Source organism: Lolium rigidum, chromosome 2 (assembly GCF_022539505.1).
Source record: "Lolium rigidum isolate FL_2022 chromosome 2, APGP_CSIRO_Lrig_0.1, whole genome shotgun sequence".
Classification (NCBI taxonomy): Eukaryota; Viridiplantae; Streptophyta; class Magnoliopsida; order Poales; family Poaceae; genus Lolium; species Lolium rigidum.
In genome coordinates, this window is record NC_061509.1 from 274,934,293 (window position 1) to 274,953,013 (window position 18,721).

Consider the following 18,721-nt stretch of genomic DNA (forward strand, 5'->3'; position numbering starts at 1 on the left):
GAAGTAGCATACCATTCATGAGAGAGAAGATTCACCTTTGCATGACGTGTCGGCATTGACACACATGATGCAGTGGAGACCGAAGATCGGGCTGCATCAATAGGTCTAGTTTTATTTGTTTTTGAATCGCGTTGAGACTTTCCCCCCGAAGCCGTACGGCCAGGATGCACAAGTGCAAATAATGTCTTCTTTTGGTAGAAACAGTGAAGATAATGTCTGTAGTATCCTTCCTCTGTCCTTATAAAGATTATCTGAGGTTTGTTAAAATTTAGATGTACGTAGACATTAAATAACATCTAGGTACATTCAAATTTTGAAAAATTTCAGATAAAATTTATAGGACATAGGGAGCACTTGGGTTTTTGAGGCTACAAGAACTTCACTTTGTTGAAAATATTTATACTCCCTCGATAAAGTTGAGACAGCCTTTGTAGAACGGACCAAGTACGGAGTATAATTTTTCTGTTTCGTTGCACTTTGATCCAATCCATCCATCGTGCTCCGAAATTTCGAACTCATGGCGCGTAACTACAGAAAAGCTAAAATCGTCAGTGGAGGGAAGAGAAGACACGCGCCCAGATGGCGGGAAAGCGAATTCCCATCTCCCGCCCGGTTCCCACAACAGCCCGCCATTTCCCCAAACCCAGGTGGACACCATTCCTCCCACCGACAGGTGGGCCCGAACCCTCCACCGGGCCCACCCGCCAGGCGAATCTTCCATCGCAAGGGAGCGCGAAAATATTTCTCCCTCCACATTTCCCCGCTCCGCGTCCCCCAAAATCCTCCCCTATTAATCCCCCATCTCCTCCACCCTCCCAATCCCCCAAATCCTAGGGTTTCCCTCCATCTTCATCTCCCCTCCATCTCCCAGCCGCCGCCGCCGCCGCGAAGATGCTGGAACTCCGGCTGGTGCAGGGGAGCCTGCTGAAGAAGGTGCTGGAGGCGATCAAGGACCTGGTCAACGACGCCAACTTCGACTGCTCCGGCACCGGCTTCTCCCTGCAGGCCATGGACTCCTCCCACGTCGCGCTCGTCGCGCTCCTCCTCCGCTCCGAGGGCTTCGAGCACTACCGCTGCGACCGCAACCTCTCCATGGGCATGAACCTCACCAACATGGCCAAGATGCTCCGATGCGCAGGCAACGACGACATCATCACCATCAAGGCCGACGACGGCTCAGACACCGTAACTTTCATGTTCGAGTCGCCCAGTAAGCCCAACCCCCGATCTGCTTCTTCACCTCCTTCTCGTTGCGCTCCCGATCTGAAGCGCGATGGGGACTGACTGACTCACTGTGTGATGGCAGACCAGGATAAGATCGCCGACTTCGAGATGAAGCTCATGGACATCGACAGCGAGCACCTCGGCATCCCCGACTCCGAGTACCAGGCCATCGTCCGCATGCCCTCCTCCGAGTTCTCCCGGATCTGCAAGGACCTCAGCAGCATCGGGGACACTGGTATGTTCAATCTCCTTATTTCTTAGTGCGCTGATGCAATTTGTCATTTCTGACGCCTGTTACTTTGCAATTGCAGTTATCATCTCTGTCACCAAGGAGGGTGTCAAGTTCTCCACTGCTGGAGACATTGGGACTGCCAACATCGTCTGCAGGCAGAACAAGACTGTTGACAAGGTAATCTTCTGACGGTTCTGCCTCTAGATGATCTCAACCTGGTATCCCTTTAGGCGTTTAAACTGTAATTTCTGGGATATATTGGATAAAGAGATTCATGTAGAACTACTTAATTGTAGGGATGCTTGTATAGTTGTGAACACCTTAACCATAGCAGTATGGATAGTTACTCCATTATCTATCAGATCGGTTGCACTTAATTTTCAGATATGTTGGTTACTGATAGTTGAATATTGTATTTCATACTCTTTAGATAACACCGCTAAAGTTTCAGTCTGTTTGGACTGTTAAATAACTTTATTGAAATGTTATAGCTCTGTCCACTGAAACTGTAGTTCGACAACATCTTTGTTTAGGAAACTGCACTAAAACCTTTCAAATATGATATTATTTCAGCACTGCAAACTAATTTGAATGCTGTACTCTTTGGTACTCGGAGCTTGGTAGCCTAGCAACCTGAAATGACTTACAGTACTCCTTTAGATTCATAATAAGTGTTGGGGTTCTAGCACAAATGTGAATAAACTTTGACACTTATTATGGTTCATGGGAGTATAACATTTGCAATTGTAGTCCGCATGATGTTGTAGCTGAATACCTGCCTGTCATTTGATATTTTTAGTACAGTATTATAATCTCTGTCAATGGGACCATCTGTTTATCATGTTAAATTCAAGTGCCAGCACCATTTTAGGGACATGTAGCCGTGTGATTAACTAATCATTTGTCCTGCCAATGCAGCCAGAGGAATCTACCATTATAGAGATGCAGGAGCCAGTGTCACTTACCTTTGCTCTGAGGTACATGAACTCCTTCACCAAGGCAAGCCCACTGTCGGACCAGGTCACCATCAGCCTCTCATCTGAGCTACCAGTGGTGGTTGAGTACAAGATTGGTGAGATGGGCTACATTAGATTCTACCTAGCACCAAAGATTGAAGAGGACGAGGAAATGAAGGCATGATTGCAGCACTAAGGGTGTGCTTATGTTGCATTACTTTTCCTGGTCTTTGGACCAGTTTGCTTTGCGCTTGTCTGTAAGCAAAAATGATGTTATGCTAGCTTTAGCATTTCTGTATCTGTGACTGTTCGTCGTTGCTGGATTACCAGGGGTTAATGTTAGATTAGTGAATTGTGCTTGTCCATGTTACTTCTGTTCTCTTATCTGTTAGAATAGTATTATTCATGACACAAACTGAGGGTGCACTCTAGCCTTCAGGACATGAATGTAGCCATTATTCCTAGCAACTTTTGCTTGTCATGTGCACTTCCATGGAATCAGCAATCCATCCTTTTATCAGTTCTGAGTCCTCTCTTTCTGAAACTGCTGAGCCTCTGAATGTTTGATTTCTGTTTGAAGCAGCCTTCTGAAAGCGAAGGAAATAATAGCCTGAAAACATAATTCAGTGTGGGAGTTTCGTTTTAGCTGTTTTTGCCAGACTTTCTCAACTTGGCAAGTAGATTAGTTGCTGACAGTTTAAATATTAGCAAAATCATTGGACACCCTGTCGACCATTATATCTTTACCCTGGCTTAATACAACTATTCCTGTTCACTGACTGGTATTAGACAAGGTGCCTCTGATGGCAAGCATTACTTTACTTTTGTAGTGTCACGGCCTGCTCTTTTAAGATAGAACACCCCAAATGGCAATTCTTCCAAAAATTCGGGTCAGCTGTCAACTTTGATTGTGTAGTTACTTTGATCCTGCAACCTGACCTTAGAACTGTCAATTCTCGTATCTGTGGCTGTTAGTGAATCTATGGATTTCCAGTGATGAAAGGTAGATTGGCAATTTGTGCTTGTCATTGTTATTGCTGTTATCTATTCACCAATTTGGTTCTTCAGCATTCTTCGGCGGAAATTGAGGACAAAGACAACACCATAATCTTTAGCACAGTTTGCCTGATCCAACTTACTTTGGAGGAAGTAGCAGTCCATCTGATATCTTTTGGGTCTCCATTAAGTTTTCAGCTGGACCCGGGGGCATATTTTTTCAACAGATTCATGTCTGGTGGTGTTTATCCTTGGAAGTTTGGAACTGATAATCATCTTGGCCATGAGTCTGTTCTGAAAGAACCAACTATGAAAGCATGATAGCCTCATTGCCACAACACCAACCATCAATAGACCTCCAAGTTTCCATAGATTAGTTACTCACAGTACAAACATTCTACAACTACTAGCTAGTTTGAGATAATTTTCGGAACTTGTGATCTACTCTTAGTTCCCACTGACCCCTGCAACAATATTACTGTTTAATATTTACATTCACATGATCAACATTTCTTGATATTACATCACAAGAGTTTAATCTGGCTGATTTAATTGCTACTGGTGGATGCACCATCACCGTTACTTCAGTTTCCTAGTCTCATGGCCTGCTCTGCCAGAATGAAGCACTCCAATGAGCAAATCTTCCAAAAATCCCAGATCAGTTGTCAATCTTGATTTTGAAGTTACTTTGGTCCTGCCCTCAGACCAGGGTCAGTGTCACCGCTCTGAAATCTGTCTAGGATTGTGAACAAAACTGTCAATCTTAATCAATTCTAACAACTGAAGGCATACAAGTCTTGTAGAATGACAGTGCTAAGTTGACCTGACAGGAAGGATGTTGTATTTGCATAACTATCTGTATAAGTGTTTGTGCAACTTCAAAACTGAAGTAGAGTAGTAAACTGTTGATGAAAGCGGCAAGCCTAAGATGTGCAAGCTTAATTGATTCCACATAATTAGTTTACAGGCAGCCGACATAATCCAAAATAAAGGCTACTAGCACATCAAACTCCATGACTTCCAACCCAATCTTTTAGGATTTTCAAACGGGACATTTAAATGAATTTATCAGAATATGTAAAAATCGAGTTTGAGCCATAAAAACTTGGTACTAGTTGGTCCTGAAGTACAAGTTACACCAAGCAGGTACTGGATCATTCAAAATGCTTATAGTCAAACAGGCAGCATGATTAACATAGAAAAAAACTCCCGCTCCACGGTAAATGCATTCATGTCAGGAAGAGAAATTACCTGTGCAGTTGTGGCATAAACATAACGCTTTGTGTATTATTTGGCATCATGTCTTGGGGTTGTCTTCTCCAGATCGAACATGTGTCGAAATGAGCAGCACCTGCTTGGGGTGTTTCTTGTCTAACAGGCTTCATCTCGTGCCCTATTAATGCAGAAACAAAGACAAAGGTCAGCAAGAATATAAATAACTATGTTCACCAATTCACGAGAATGCAAGAATATAAATAAAGATGATAGAGGTTAAGTGATATGGCATTTTAAGTGCTAACTACTCCCTCTGTACACTAATATGTTATTTGAAATGTGTTATAATCTTTAACCTGGAATGGAGGTGATCTCTTGGGCTGAACTCTGGTGATGCTTTAACATTTCCTCGTCTTGAAGGATCATCTGTTGTGGATAAGGAGAAAACAAGTGAAAAACTGTATGCGGTACTCATGATTTTCAGCTCTATATTTGCAGACAAAGGGGATTCATGTGACACTTATGGTATACACTTGACAAAACAATTACCTCGGCAGATACGGTCAGCTGAAGGGATTGAAGGTGGGGCTGTGATGACCCGAGAAGGAACCGAGGTTCTGAAGTGGTGGTGCAAGGAATGCTTGGTAACACAAGAGGTTCCTGATGTCGCCGGTCCAGATTCAAAGGATCGAACGAATGTCGAGTTCCTGAGATTGCTTCAAAAGTTTGAGTCATAGGCAGCATGTCAGCTGCTGGGTTCGATGCTTCGGCATTGTTCTGGTTCATCGCTGCGGTACACATTTGCAATGTTGGTAGAGGCTCAGGTGCTCGTCCTGGCAGGTTCACCGGGGGCCGATACAGACCATTCCTCATAGACAACATCTGGAACATAATCATAGAGCAATCAATCAAAACACAAAATCGAAATGCACCGAATCATAACAATCAAAGAAGACTGAAATGCATAAATGACGGGGTATGCATTGATGCCTTTCCTTGGTCAGTAGAGATGGGCCTTAGAATGGCTAATGTAACTCCTGAACTACTGTATAAAACAAACTGCAAGTAGTGTTTCGTTTTCATATATTGAAGGGCACCAAAATGTGGAGCACATAATTCATTGTTGAGCCTACTGATGCAAAAGGCTACCTAAATCTACATTCTAGCACGACACGACTTGTCGAGTTTTTTCTGTTTACTGGCAAATTAAGGGCATTAAACACAAACAATTATATTTATCATTTCACTAGGTCCCAGAAATTCAGACTAGGAGTAGCAACATTTTGCTTGACCTCTATACTTGAAGCAAAATGCCGAACACATTATGACATTACTCATTGTACAACCTACTGATGCCTTATTAAAAGGCATTCCACCAAGGCAACAACATTTATACTTTCCATTCAATATTGCGGGGAGCACATATGACTTTTTTTCAGTCGGTATGCATTGATGCTTTATCTCTCGATATTAATATATTGCCTTCATCGAAAAAATGCATTGATGCTTTTCCTTGGCCCGTAGAGATGGGCCTTAGAATGGCTAATGTAACTCCTGAACTACTTGATAAAATAAGCTGCAACTAGTACTTTCTTTTTGCGGGGACTGCAACTAGTATTTCGTAGTCATATATTGAAAGGCACCAAAATGTGGATCACATAATTCATTGTTCAGCTTACTGATGCAAAAGGCTACTACCTAAATCTACATTCTAGCACCACACGACCTGTTGAGGTTTTCTGTTTATTGGCCAATTAAGGGCATTCAACACAGACAATTATAGTATTCATCATTTGACTAGGTGCCAGAAATTCAGACTAGGAGTAGCAACATTTTGCTTGACCTGTAATTGGAGCAAATGCCGAGCACATTATTTCATTGTTCAACCTACTGATGCCTGATTAAAGGGAATTCAACCAAGGCAGCTACATTTATACTTTCCATTCAGTATTGTTGAGCAGCACATACTACAGTATTATTTTTCAAGGGGAGCACATATGATTTTTGTTTCAGTGTTTATCAGGCATTCAGACTAGCAGCAGTAGCAATGGCAGCATCCATGTTGCTGACCTGCACTTGGAGCTGAAGGTGCTTGAGGTACTCGATGGCGTCGTCAAGCATGGAGGCTTTGTCCGTCTGCAAACCGCCCACCAAGAAAAGCAGCACCTCGGTCAGGTTCCAGCAATCGGAGGAAAAATGTGAGCGAGAATCAAATAGCAGAGTGTGACTGTGACGGACCTTGCTGGAGTTGGGCACCAGGCTCTGCAGCGCCTTCATCTTCTCGTTGATCTTGCACCGCCTCCTCTGCACAGCACAGCATAGCACGCCCCCAACCAAATCAAACATCCACGGAAAAAAGAAGGGTCTGAACTCTGAAGCGATCAATGTTTGCTTGGTCTGCGCGAGATGGACAGCCGCGTGATAAGATTACCTTCTCGGAGAGGTTGTGCACCTCGGCGGCGCGGGCCCTCTTGCCGCGTGGCCTCGCCGCCGCCGGCTCCGACTCCGACGACCCCGGCGCCTCCTGCAAATCGAAATCGACAGCCATTGAGTTACCGCGAAAGCGAAGATAAAATCGATGAGAATCCGGCGACGGCCCACCCCACCGGCGCGCGCACTGACCTCGCTGTCGCTGCGGGCGACGGGGAAGCCCAGCATCCCCATTCCCTGGTGGCGCATGATGAACTCCAGGTGGTCCTGATCGTCGCGCCCGTCCATCATGGAAACTCACTAGAGGAGAGCAAGATCGCTCGCCGCTACCCAGCAGGTGCAAAAGAAGTAGAGAGATATAAAGAGCTGAAGATCCGGTGGTCGTCGCTGCAGCTGCTCACGAGCCCATACCCTGTTCCTGCTGCGCGCACGAGCTCTCTCTCTCTCTCGGCGCGCGCGCGTGTCGTTTTGGCTTTTCCTTGGGACTCCGGCCGGGAAAGCAGCGGCAGCGGCAGAGCTTTGTGAGGTCTTTTCGCGCTGTCGCCGCTGCCCGGCAGGCTTTTTTTCTCCTCGTCCTCTTCTTCCTCGGTTCACTCCACGAGACGCCGAGAGCGAGAGGACATGGCGCCGCATCGTCCCGTCGTCGTCTCGTCTGTTCTCGGCTCCGCATTGATTGCGTCGCGTGGCTGGTGGTTTGCGGGGGTCGGCTGCTGCGTCGGCGTACGCCGCATTTACGCCGGCCATCAATGGCGTGGCGTGTTGGGCTCGCTTCCGCCCGGCTTTCAACGCGCAACAGTTGAACCTGTGACCACTCGCGCCGCTGCGGTGCCGGTGTAGCCGTGTGTAGCAGTGCAGAGTTTCACGAGAGGAGAACTGTGGTAGGGATACTGTGGTGTGGTCAGCGAGCTCCGTATCACTCCACGGTACCGTGCGTGGCAGTGATGTGACTCGCCGGTTTACACGCGTATTTTCAACCTCTCCGCTCAAGTTTCATCATAGACTTCATAGTCTTAGTTAAAATTAAGAAACACCATTTGCTCTTTCATATACTGTATCTACTGTACCTCCATTATAAATAAGTGTCACAACTTATCTAAATATAGATGTATTTAGACGCATTTTAATATGCAGATGCATTTGTTTCTAGAAAAATCCGTGACATCATCCATCTCACGTATACCTCAGGTACTCGAGTACGATGAGTTTCCACCATTACAAGATTCTATTTTGGTTTCAAGTGTTATTACCAATAAATTTCAAACATATTTACAGGATTCTGCGCCGAGAATTAAGACACCATGCGGGGGTCTGAACTTGTTGGCAAAGAACTTCTCTCCGAGTCCTGTTCAATACTCTTATGAAGATATTGTTGCTTATGGGGGCATCCCGGAGAATTCGACTTACGGGATCCGAACCAGTGGGCGTTTACAAGCGCAACCGAATGCAGATCAATCACAGTTGGAAAGGGCTATGCTTTTAACGCAGAGACATCAGGCTCCAGGTTCCACCTCTGATCCTAAACTTTCTATTTTAGAGATTCAGATAGTACAATCATACATAGAGCTAGCAAATTAGGGGTTTCTCTTGGAAAGTCGTCACCTGAGCATGCCTTATTATCGGTTAGAAATATTAAGGCTTTGGAAAAACAGAGAGATTTGGTTATTCTAGATAAAAAGAATAGCGTAGAGGAAGATAACCACATAGCTTGCTTGTTTCTAAACTCTCTGGTCTTTGTGAAGACCTTACTGAGAAGAACACGGTAGATATGGATAATGGTCATACGGACCAGAAATGCCATGTTTCTTCGGTGCTGCCTAAGAAGGGAGTAGCCAAGAGAGGGAATAGGGATAGTAAAAAAATGGTAGTTGAAAAACTGGCAGTACGTAGAAGTTCGAGGATTACGAAAATAAGAACTTTTGATTCTTAAAATGAAAGCCTTTATTTGTAATAGTGAAGGTATTAGAGATACTTGTAAACATTCGGTTATTCATGAAAGTATTAGGGAAGAACATCTAGATATAGTCGCTATTTTAGAAACGGGAAGGACGAAGTTCTCGACTTCTTTTCTTAAAAATTTATCGGCTGGTAAGGATTTCATATGGTTCTGTTTACCTTCACATGGGAGGTCTGGCGGTATTTTAGTTGGTGTTAACGCTGAAACACTTCTAGTTAAAGATGTCGATTACGGTGACTTCCTTGTGCGGGTAAATTTGAGAACAAAAAAAAGATGGTTTTGAGTGGTCCTTTGTGGCTGTCTACGGGGCAACTCAGGAGGCTCAAAAATCAGCGTTCTTGGCCGAATTAGTTAGAATTTGTGATATTCCAGGAACACCCATGATTATTGGTGGTGACTTCAATATTCTTCGTAGCCCAATGGAGAAAAGTACATGAAACTATAATGCAAAGTGGCCATTTATATTCAATGCTATTATAGACTCACTTAAGTTGATCATGTCAGGACGACAGTTCACTTGGGCGAGTCGTCTTCAAATTCCCACCTACGAGAAGCTAGACCGTGTGTTAGCCAGTGTAGAATGGAAACAAAAATATCCCTTAGCCTCTGTGCGCGCACTAACCCGTATGGGGTCCGATCACACACCGCTATTACGTGATTCAGGGGAGCAAGCTCATTCGGGAAATAATACTTTGTTTTCTTTTGAACTTTCCTGGCTAAGGGAAGAAGTTCTTTTTGATTTGGTTAAATCTGAATGGGACTCTGTGACAAACGGTCTCAGCCCTATTGATACTTGGCAAAAAAAGATTAGACATCTGCGTCGTTTCCTTCGTGGATGGGCAAAGAATAAAGTGGAGTTTATAAAAAAGAAAGAGATAGACTTACTAAAATCATTGATGATCTTGATATTAAAGCTGAGTCATCACCTCTTGATGCAACAGATCGTGAGTTGCTAAGACATGCAAATGAAAAGATTGGAAAACTGAGACGGGATGAGGAGTCAAAATGGGCTCAACGTGCAAAAGTAAAATTTATCCAAGAAGGAGGAAAGAACACGAAGTATTTTCATCTCATGGCTAATGGTAAATATAGAAAGAAGCGAATTTTCCAGTTAAAACAAGACGAAGGGACAATCATTGGTGAGGAGAATCTGAAAATCTACATTTCCGATTACTATAAGAAGTTATTTGGGGCGCCGGCCAAAAATAGTTTTACTATGGGTGAGGATTTAGTGGTAGATATTCCTAGAGTAACGCCAGCGGAGAATATTATCCTAACCGCAACCTTCACCGAGAAGGAAGTGCTAGATGCGGTTATGGATATGGAACATAATAAAGCACCGGGATCAGATGGTTTCCCAGCTGAATTTTATCAATGTTTCTGGGAGGTAATTAAAATGGACCTTATGAAGTTGTTTGTACAGTTGCAACAAGGCGAGTTGCCGCTTTACAAGTTAAATTTTGGTATTATTACATTTATACCGAAAAAAGATAATGCAATACAAATTCAACAGTACAGACCCATATGTCTACTCAATGTGAGCTTTAAGATCTTTACGAAAGTAGGCACTAATAGAATTACGACTATTGCACCGAAAGTAATAAAACCTACCCAGACAGCGTTTATGCCAGGGAGGCATATTTTAGAAGGAGTTGTAGTATTACATGAAACAGTCCATGAACTTCATTGGAAGAAACTGGATGGTGTGCTTTTTAAGATTGATTTTGAAAAGGCCTATGATAAGGTCAAATGGCCTTTTCTTCAGCAAACTTTACGAATGAAAGGATTCTCCAAAAAATGGTGTCAATTAATAAACAATTTTGTTGAGGGAGGGTCCGTGGGATTAAGGGTTAATAACGATATTGGTCATTATTTCCAAACTATGAAAGGGCTGAGACAAGGCGATCCCCTGTCTCCACTCCTTTTTAATTTAGTCGCAGACATGTTGGCCATTTTAATCGCCCGAGCGAAAGACGATGGCCAAGTAGGGGGACTTATACCTCATCTTGTCGAGGGAGGAGTTTCATTGCTACAGTACACTGATGATACAATTTTATTCATGGAACATGACCTAGAGAAGGCAGTAAACATGAAGTTAATACTTTGTATCTTTGAGCAATTGTCTGGGCTAAAAATAAACTTTCATAAAAGTGATTTTTTGTTTTTGTTTTGGTAAAGCCAAAGAGGTGGAAGATCAGTATACACAGATCTTTTGGTTGTGAAGCTGGGTCACTTCCGCTCAAATATCTCGATATACCAATTCATCATAGACGGATTTTGAACAAGGAATGGAATCCTGTCGAAACTCGCTTTGAGAGAAAACTGGGATGTTGGCAAAGTAAGCTTCTTTCATTCGGAGATAGGCTTGTTTTGATAAACTCTGTACTATCAAGTTTACCGATGTTTATGCTATCTTTTTTTTTGAAATACCTAAAGGGGTAAGAAAAATATTAGATTTCTATCGATCTCGTTTTTTCTGGCAGAACGATGAGCTAAAACAAAAATATAGATTGACCAAATGAAACATTATTTGTAGGCCCAAGGAGCAGGGGGGCTAGGGTGGAAGTCTTGGAATTAAAAAATAGATGCTTGTTAAGCAAGTGGCTATATAAACTCCTTAGTGAACAAGGAGTTTGGCAGGAACTATTATATAACAAATATCTTAAAACCAAGACCTTGTCACAAGTGACTGCGAAACCATCTGATTCTCCATTTTGGAAAGGACTCATGGGAGTGAAAGATGATTTCTTTTCACGGAGTACTTTTTAGTAGGTAATGGCCAGCAAGTACGCTTCTGGGAAGATACTTGGCTGGGTGATGCTCCTCTCGTGAGTCAGCATCCTTCGTTATATAATATCGTCAGACGAAAGAACGCTTTAGTCGCTGATGTTCTCACAAATAGACCTTTGAATTTAGAAGGTCTTTGACAGGAAAAAAGTGGACTGCTTGGATCGATTTGGTCCAACGACTTATGTTTATTTTCCTTGTCCAACGAGAAGGTTGCCTTGGTGTGGAGGTTAACAACTTCTGGATCTCGCGGACTATATGAATGGTCATACGATTTTTCTTCGTAAATATATTTGGAAGCTTAAGATATCACTAAAAGTTCTGATTTTTATGTGGTTTCTTCATAAAAAAGTTATCCTCACCAAAGACAATTTAGCTCGCCGAAATTGGAATGGTTGTAAGAAATGTGTGTTCTGTGGTTCATCGGAATCAATAAACCATTTGTTCTTTGATTGTCCCTTCGCAAAGCTTATTTGGAGAGTTATTTAGTTTACCTTAGATGAAAGAGGGTTGAACTTGCCATGTTTCTATGACAATGTTGGCACCCGAGTGCAGCCCGAGAGGAACCCTGATCGGATTGAAGCTTTTCTTGTAGCTCATCGAGGCATTGAAAATGCCGAGACTCATCACCAACTCACCCAAGATCTGATTGATCACCACTGGCAGTTGCATGACCAATGAGTTATTACATTCATTTTCTATTGTTGTATGTGTGAAACATTTCGTTTCCGTTTGTTGTATTTGTGAAACATTTGTTATTTGTTTAATTCTTCCATTAGAACATTTGTTGACATTCCGAAAAACATTATTGTAATAATTATGACGATTATTGTGTGATGTAAAACTTTTATTTTATGTGAATGTTGTGTTGGTTCTAATATCCAATTTGTCAAAAACCCTGTTTTGAGGGGTTGAAAACTCGTCCGAGCTAGCAGATCCCGTATCCCCACCCCGTAAAACATACGGGGTGGGGATACGGGGGTCTGCTATCTCGGACGAGTTTTCGGCCGGCGAAAAGTGAATACAGGGTCCTCTACTCACGTTTTAAGGGACGAAAAAATACGGGGCTTGTTAGACATGCTCTTATGGAGTTGTCTACACGGTTGGAGAATACGGTCAAGAACTTTATTTTCCAACATGGGTGGCTGCATAGGCGTAGGATAGAAGCCAATTAAGCTGTCAACTAGTTGCCTTTTTTCATTTGTTGCATACTCCTTTTGATTACATACTAGATTAATAAACGGCTATGTATATCTTAGCTATGCAGATGTTAAGTGTAATACTTTAACTTCAAGTAACAAATCGAAAAAAGATCAAAGAGGTCTTTAAGGGAAAAAAAATGATTCCGTCCCATATTAGTGCGCGTGCTCTAGTAGGGCTGTGTGTTTGTCACTGTGTGTGTAGTGGTGGGACTGCGGCTGCGGGCGGGGGAAAAGGAGAAGGAGAGTTGGGAGGATGGCATGGAGTTCGTCACCACCACCAGCGGCATCGGTGCGGGGGCTGCGCCGCTCACCAATCGCGGCCGCCGGCGGCTAACGGAAGGTGGGAGCAGAAGCATCTCGGAAAGACCCGATTCCGGCTAGCTAGCTAGCTAGTACTTATCGGATCAATCGAAGCAGCCTAGGGTTGGTTCGGGTTCAGTCGCGCGCGCGCGCCGCCAGCTTCGGATTCTCTCCGCCGCCATGGGCAGCCTCCGCCTCTCCACCTGGTCCTCCTCCTCCGCCGCCGCGCGGGGCTTCCCGCCGTCCCCCTCGGGCCGCCGCGGGCGACCCAGCCGCTGCGCCCCGTCGTCCCCGGCGTCGGCGCCGCCGGCTCTAGGCCGGCTCCAGATGGGCACGGACCACGCGTGGCAGTGGGACTGCCGCGGCGGCGGCCTCGGAGGGGGAGGGGGCCGGAGGGACTACGCCAAGGAGATGGAGGCGGCGGTGCGCGTCGTGCAGGTGGCCTGCACGCTCTGCCAGCGCGTGCAGGACTCCTTCCTCCTCGCCGACACCGGCTCCGGCGGCAGCGTCCACTCTAAGCTCGACCGCTCTCCGGTCACCGTCGCAGGTTCCTACTGTCGCTCTTTTTCCCCATGTTTGAAGTTTGAACACTAGTTACTGTCACTCTTGATATGCAGCGAGGTTAAGTCAAACTACAACTCTGCTGTATTAGAAAATCCATTTATCCATTTGATAAATAAGATTACGTGTTTGCACTGATTCTGGTTGACCTGTTTTTCAATACTGACAACGGAAATGCGATTCAAGTTGCATCCTCACGATGAACTATAGTGGCTCTTATAAGTTTCAACATACCAGGAATTGCTCGTATATGAATATCATGACAGAAATTCTCTCTACTCATTAGGCCACTGAGTAAAAATCATGTGTGTGTGGTAATCGTATTATTAGTACATCGTTCCACATCTTAAACAGAATCCGCGATGAGATTAGTCAAACTACAACTCTGCATTTATTAGGAAATTGTGTTAGTTGGGTCTCAATGCCTGAATGGGATGCTGCTTAGTTAAATCAGTGCTGTTGACTTCTGAATTGTGTGTGGTACTGGTAACCATTGTTTGCCATTTGATAAATAAGATTGCGTATTAGCACTGACTCTAGTTGACCTGTTACAGTACTGACAGTGGGCTGCAAATGCAATTCAAGTTGCAACCTCACAACGAAATATACCCGGTCCGGAAAGTTCCAATACACCAGAGGAGTACTCTCGTATATGAATATTATGCCACAAATTATGTTTACCCATTACCCCAGTACCAGAGTTAGATATATGGACATTATGCATTTACTTGGGTCCTTGTGTTTAGAAAATGATGTTAGTTGGGTCTCTACGCCTGAATGGGATGCTGCTTAGTTAAATTAGTGCCGTTGACTTCTGGCTTGTGTATGTGTGGTATTTGAACTGATTCTGGTTGACCTGTTACAGTACTGACGGTGGGTTGCAAATGCAGTTCAAGTTGCAATCTACCGATGAAATATAGGGGGTGTTATAAGTTCCAACGTACCTGGAACCGCTCGTACACGGATATTATATTATGCAACAAATTCTGTCTACTCGCTACCCCCCACTGAGTACCAGAATTAGATATATGAATATGCTATTCAATTTACTATTTCTTTGTGGTTAATACCTAATAAATCCACATATGACATATGTTCCTTATGCCAGATTGGGGCGTGCAAGCAACAGTAAGCTGGCTACTCTCTGACTGCTTTCGTGATGAAAATGTGTCGATCGTGGCAGAGGAAGATGATAAGACACTATCTAGTAGCGACGGCACAGCTTTACTTGAGTCTGTTGTCGCTGCTGTCAATGGTTGTCTGGTTGAAGCTCCAAAGTATGGGCTGAGATCCCCGGAGAAAGACCTCAGGGCTCATGATGTTCTCCAAGCTATACGGAAGTGCAGCTCCACCGGTGGTCCAAAAGGAAGATTCTGGGTGCTTGATCCTGTGGATGGCACGCTTGGTTTCGTGCGTGGGGACCAGTACGCTATTGCTCTTGCCTTAATTGAAGATGGTGAAGTTGTACTAGGTGTTCTTGGGTGCCCAAACTATCCAATGAAGAAGGAATGGCTCAACTATCACCAGCGGTACTACAGGTTGATGTCTAAGGTTGCTCCCCCTACATCTGGATCCTGGAACAAGGGTTGTGTGATGTATGCTCACAAAGGGTGTGGCCAAGCTTGGATGCAGCCACTGGTTCATGACTTTGGCATGCTTAATTGGCATAACTCAAGGGAGATTCAGGTTTCATCTGTCAGTGATCCAGTTTCAGCAACATTCTGTGAACCTGTTGAGAAGGCCAACTCAAGCCATTCCTTCACTGCAGGACTTGCTCATAGTGTAGGCTTAAGGTCAGCTCTTAATTTCACTGTCTATGAGGTACTCTTAACCATGATAATATTATTACACTAGAGTGAAAAGTATTTCATAGATTTATATCTGCTAGTTAGTATATGGTATTCTTGAGTAGGGTACTGGTTTCCATTGCCAGTATAATGGAATGGTGCTAGTAGTTTACTCTTGCTCCATGTCATGCAAGTTTTGGATTTTGGGTGCATTGTTTAGTGTGTATTGATATGTATTTGCTTGTATTTTTTGCAGAAACCGGCCTCTGCGTGTGTATAGCATGGTAAAGTATGCTGCAATAGCACGAGGTGATGCAGAAATCTTCATGAAATTCGCTAGATCTGGATACAAGGAGAAGATATGGGATCATGCCGCAGGGGTTGTCATCATTCAAGAGGCTGGCGGAGTGGTCACAGATGCTGGAGGTCGCCCATTGGACTTCTCCAGGGGTGTTTACTTGGAGGGTTTGGATAGAGGCATAATAGCTTGTTCTGGAGCATTGCTTCATCGGAGAATTTTGGGAGCTGTTGATGCAAGTTGGAACTCATCAACATTGTAATGGAAGCAACAGAAAACCATTATCAGTCAGATGGCCTGACATTGGTCATAGCATCCAAGAGTGAGTTTGCAAAGAATTTTTTGCTCTGTTTTACCCTCGGATCCAAAACTTGTTATGTCTCTCACATTCCGATATCTATCTATTTTCCAGTTAACTCAATTCATATAGATTTAGGTACCGGAAGAATTTTTCGTCAGTGCTGATAGCAGCATGTCTGCTTATAAAGAAGTTGTGGCATGAGATCGACGATACTGGTATTTGTCCGTCGCGAATGTTTAGTAGTAGCTGTTTTGCTGGTTTGTGTCATGCCCTTTTCCCTTTGGCATAACTTGTAAGCTCATCGGGCTGATGACACGTTGATAAAATCAGTCATGAGGAATTGCTCAGCACCATTCGTTGAGCATGACAACTCGAATCTCTATACTTCTGACTGAATGATCATGTGATGTATTATCTGCAAATTTGTCCTTTATATTGTGCCTTCAGTTCTAATATTCTAGATGCTTTACTTCAAAAAAAAAAAAAATCTAGATGCATGTCTTGCCTCATATAGAGAAAGGGATTATCACTCCATATATATAGTCCATTACACATATATAACATACCATTTTTCATACAGCCTTGCGTTATACAGTCACACGCATACACCACAACAGCACAAGCAGCAAATTTTCAGGATTAAAACCACAGTACGGACTGTGTGTACTGGACTGGACTGAAGTAAGTGCAATTCATTAAGTGGAGAGCTGGACGGAGCAGCACTGGCTGAAGAGCTCCTTGCTGCCATCCTCGACGTTGTGCTCATGGTCCATCTTGGGCTGGAAGCTGTTCCACGCCGGCACAATCCCCGGGACGGCGCTGGTGTCGAAGCTGTGCACCAGGGAGACGGTCCTGTAGGTGTCCTCGTCGTCGCCGGCCACCTCGTACCCGGCGAGGAAGTAGAGCTGCCTGCCGACGGCGGCCATGGTGAGGTACAGCTGCTGCGCCGACGGCGGGAGGCTGCTGGCGAGCAGCGACAGGTCCGGCAGCGCCGAGTGGTCCATCACGCTCCAGATGTTGAGCTCGCCGTCGTACACCTCCACGTGCCCCTTCCAGCTGTTCAGGCAGTCCCCGGAGCTGAACAGCCGCCCGGCCACCGCCACGATCTGGTTCGGCGGCACGTCCAGCTGCCACATGCCCGGGATGATCTCCCACACACCTCTATGGCAGTTGAACACCTCGGCGGAGCTCCGCTCCAGCGCCGACGAGTGCAGCATGCTGGGGGTGCCCGGCGCGGCCGCGTCCGCCGTGGTGCTCTCGGCGAAGCCGCCCACGACGTGGAAGCCGCCCTGCCAGGTCACGCCGACGCACTTGTACCGCAGCGTGCTCATGTCGGGCAGAGGCGACCACCGGTTCTCCTCCGCGTCGTACACCTCGGCGGCCGCCGTGCCACGCGCGCCCGACAGCGAGCAGAGCCCGCCGGCGACGCAGATCCTGCCGCGGCACGGCGCGCACGCGAAGTCGAAACGCGGGAGGAGGAGCGGCGCGCAGGCCAGCCACTCCCCGCGTCGCACGTCGTAGCGGAGCACGTCGGCGCGCACGCCCACGTCCGTGTCGTGGTACTCGCTGCCGCCGTCGGCCACGTCCCTGCGACACAGCCGGCCGCCGATCACAAAGACGGACTCGCCGACCGCGACGACGGCGAAGCCTTTCAGCACGTGGCCGTCGGGGACCCCCGGGATGCCGCCCACGCGGCGCCACCTGTTGGCGCCCGGCTCGTAGCACTCGAAGCTGTTGGTCCCGCCGTAGGCGAAGCACGCGTATATCCTTACCCCGCCGGTGCTGCCGCCGCCGCCGCCGGCATTGGTGTCGTTGCCGCTGCCGCTGCTCCCGGTGCTGGACAGAGATGGCGAGGTGGCGACGTCGCCCTGCAACGACCCCATCGCAATCTTTCTGACTTACCCTTCTTCTTCTTCTTTCATAGGTGATCCCAAAAGGGGGAGTATTGCAAGGATGACGGACTCCCTCTATTTATATTGCAGTGATGAAGCTTCCATGGCGCGCGGGCGGATAGATCGAAGCATAGGAGGAGGAGCTCATTGGGAACTCCGGCCATGCCGTAGTGGGATCTGTCGAGCTACTAGAAACCCTGGTTGTCGTGTTGCTCCCATGAACAACGGCGCCATAAAAAATAACGCGGGAACATCGTGTGCATACGAGTGAGTATACCCACGGACAGGTGCTCTCGAGCTCGGCTCATCTCACGCTCTCCACTGCTCCCGTCTAATCATTGATCAAATCACTAAAAGGGAACAAAAAAATTAGAACACTAATACGAAATGTACACTACAAATTTGAATCCAAATTCGATTTACACTTGAAATGGAATATGTTGCAAGTATTATCATGGTCTATTCCCTCCATGACAATATATAGTAGTGTGTATAAGTTTTATTTTAAAGCCAAACCATGTGAAGTTTGATCGAGTTCGTACAAAAATATATTAACATCTAAGATATCAAATCAATACTATTGGAT

At 45.4% G+C, this 18,721-nt stretch overlaps 4 protein-coding genes across 4 annotated transcripts; 2 read left to right on the forward strand and 2 right to left on the reverse strand.

Annotated features, from left to right (window-relative positions):
* Positions 1–870: 870 nt before the first annotated feature.
* Positions 871–2,932, forward strand: LOC124688833 (proliferating cell nuclear antigen). The gene is made up of 4 exons (XM_047222458.1): positions 871–1,210; positions 1,307–1,459; positions 1,536–1,633; positions 2,375–2,932. The coding sequence occupies exons 1-4, from the start codon at positions 892–894 to the stop codon at positions 2,594–2,596; spliced, it is 792 nt and encodes a 263-aa protein (XP_047078414.1). The 5' UTR covers positions 871–891; the 3' UTR covers positions 2,597–2,932.
* A 953-nt stretch (positions 2,933–3,885) lies between these two features.
* Positions 3,886–7,341, reverse strand: LOC124690967 (transcription factor SPATULA-like). Its single transcript, XM_047224274.1, has 8 exons — positions 7,246–7,341; positions 7,055–7,147; positions 6,862–6,927; positions 6,694–6,759; positions 5,173–5,505; positions 4,980–5,049; positions 4,660–4,801; positions 3,886–4,140 (listed from the first exon to the last, which is right to left on the reverse strand). Exons 1-8 carry the CDS (start codon positions 7,339–7,341, stop codon positions 4,092–4,094), a joined length of 915 nt encoding a protein of 304 aa, XP_047080230.1. The 3' UTR covers positions 3,886–4,091.
* Positions 7,342–13,476: 6,135 nt separating this feature from the next.
* On the forward strand, positions 13,477–16,689 carry LOC124690968 (PAP-specific phosphatase HAL2-like). The gene is made up of 4 exons (XM_047224275.1): positions 13,477–13,843; positions 14,966–15,650; positions 15,901–16,264; positions 16,355–16,689. Exons 1-3 carry the CDS (start codon positions 13,477–13,479, stop codon positions 16,202–16,204), a joined length of 1,356 nt encoding a protein of 451 aa, XP_047080231.1. The 3' UTR covers positions 16,205–16,264; positions 16,355–16,689.
* Positions 16,690–16,938: 249 nt separating this feature from the next.
* Positions 16,939–18,126, reverse strand: LOC124689110 (F-box/kelch-repeat protein At1g67480-like). Its single transcript, XM_047222703.1, has one exon. It carries the CDS (start codon positions 18,124–18,126, stop codon positions 16,939–16,941), a length of 1,188 nt encoding a protein of 395 aa, XP_047078659.1.
* Between the last annotated feature and the right edge of the window lie 595 nt (positions 18,127–18,721).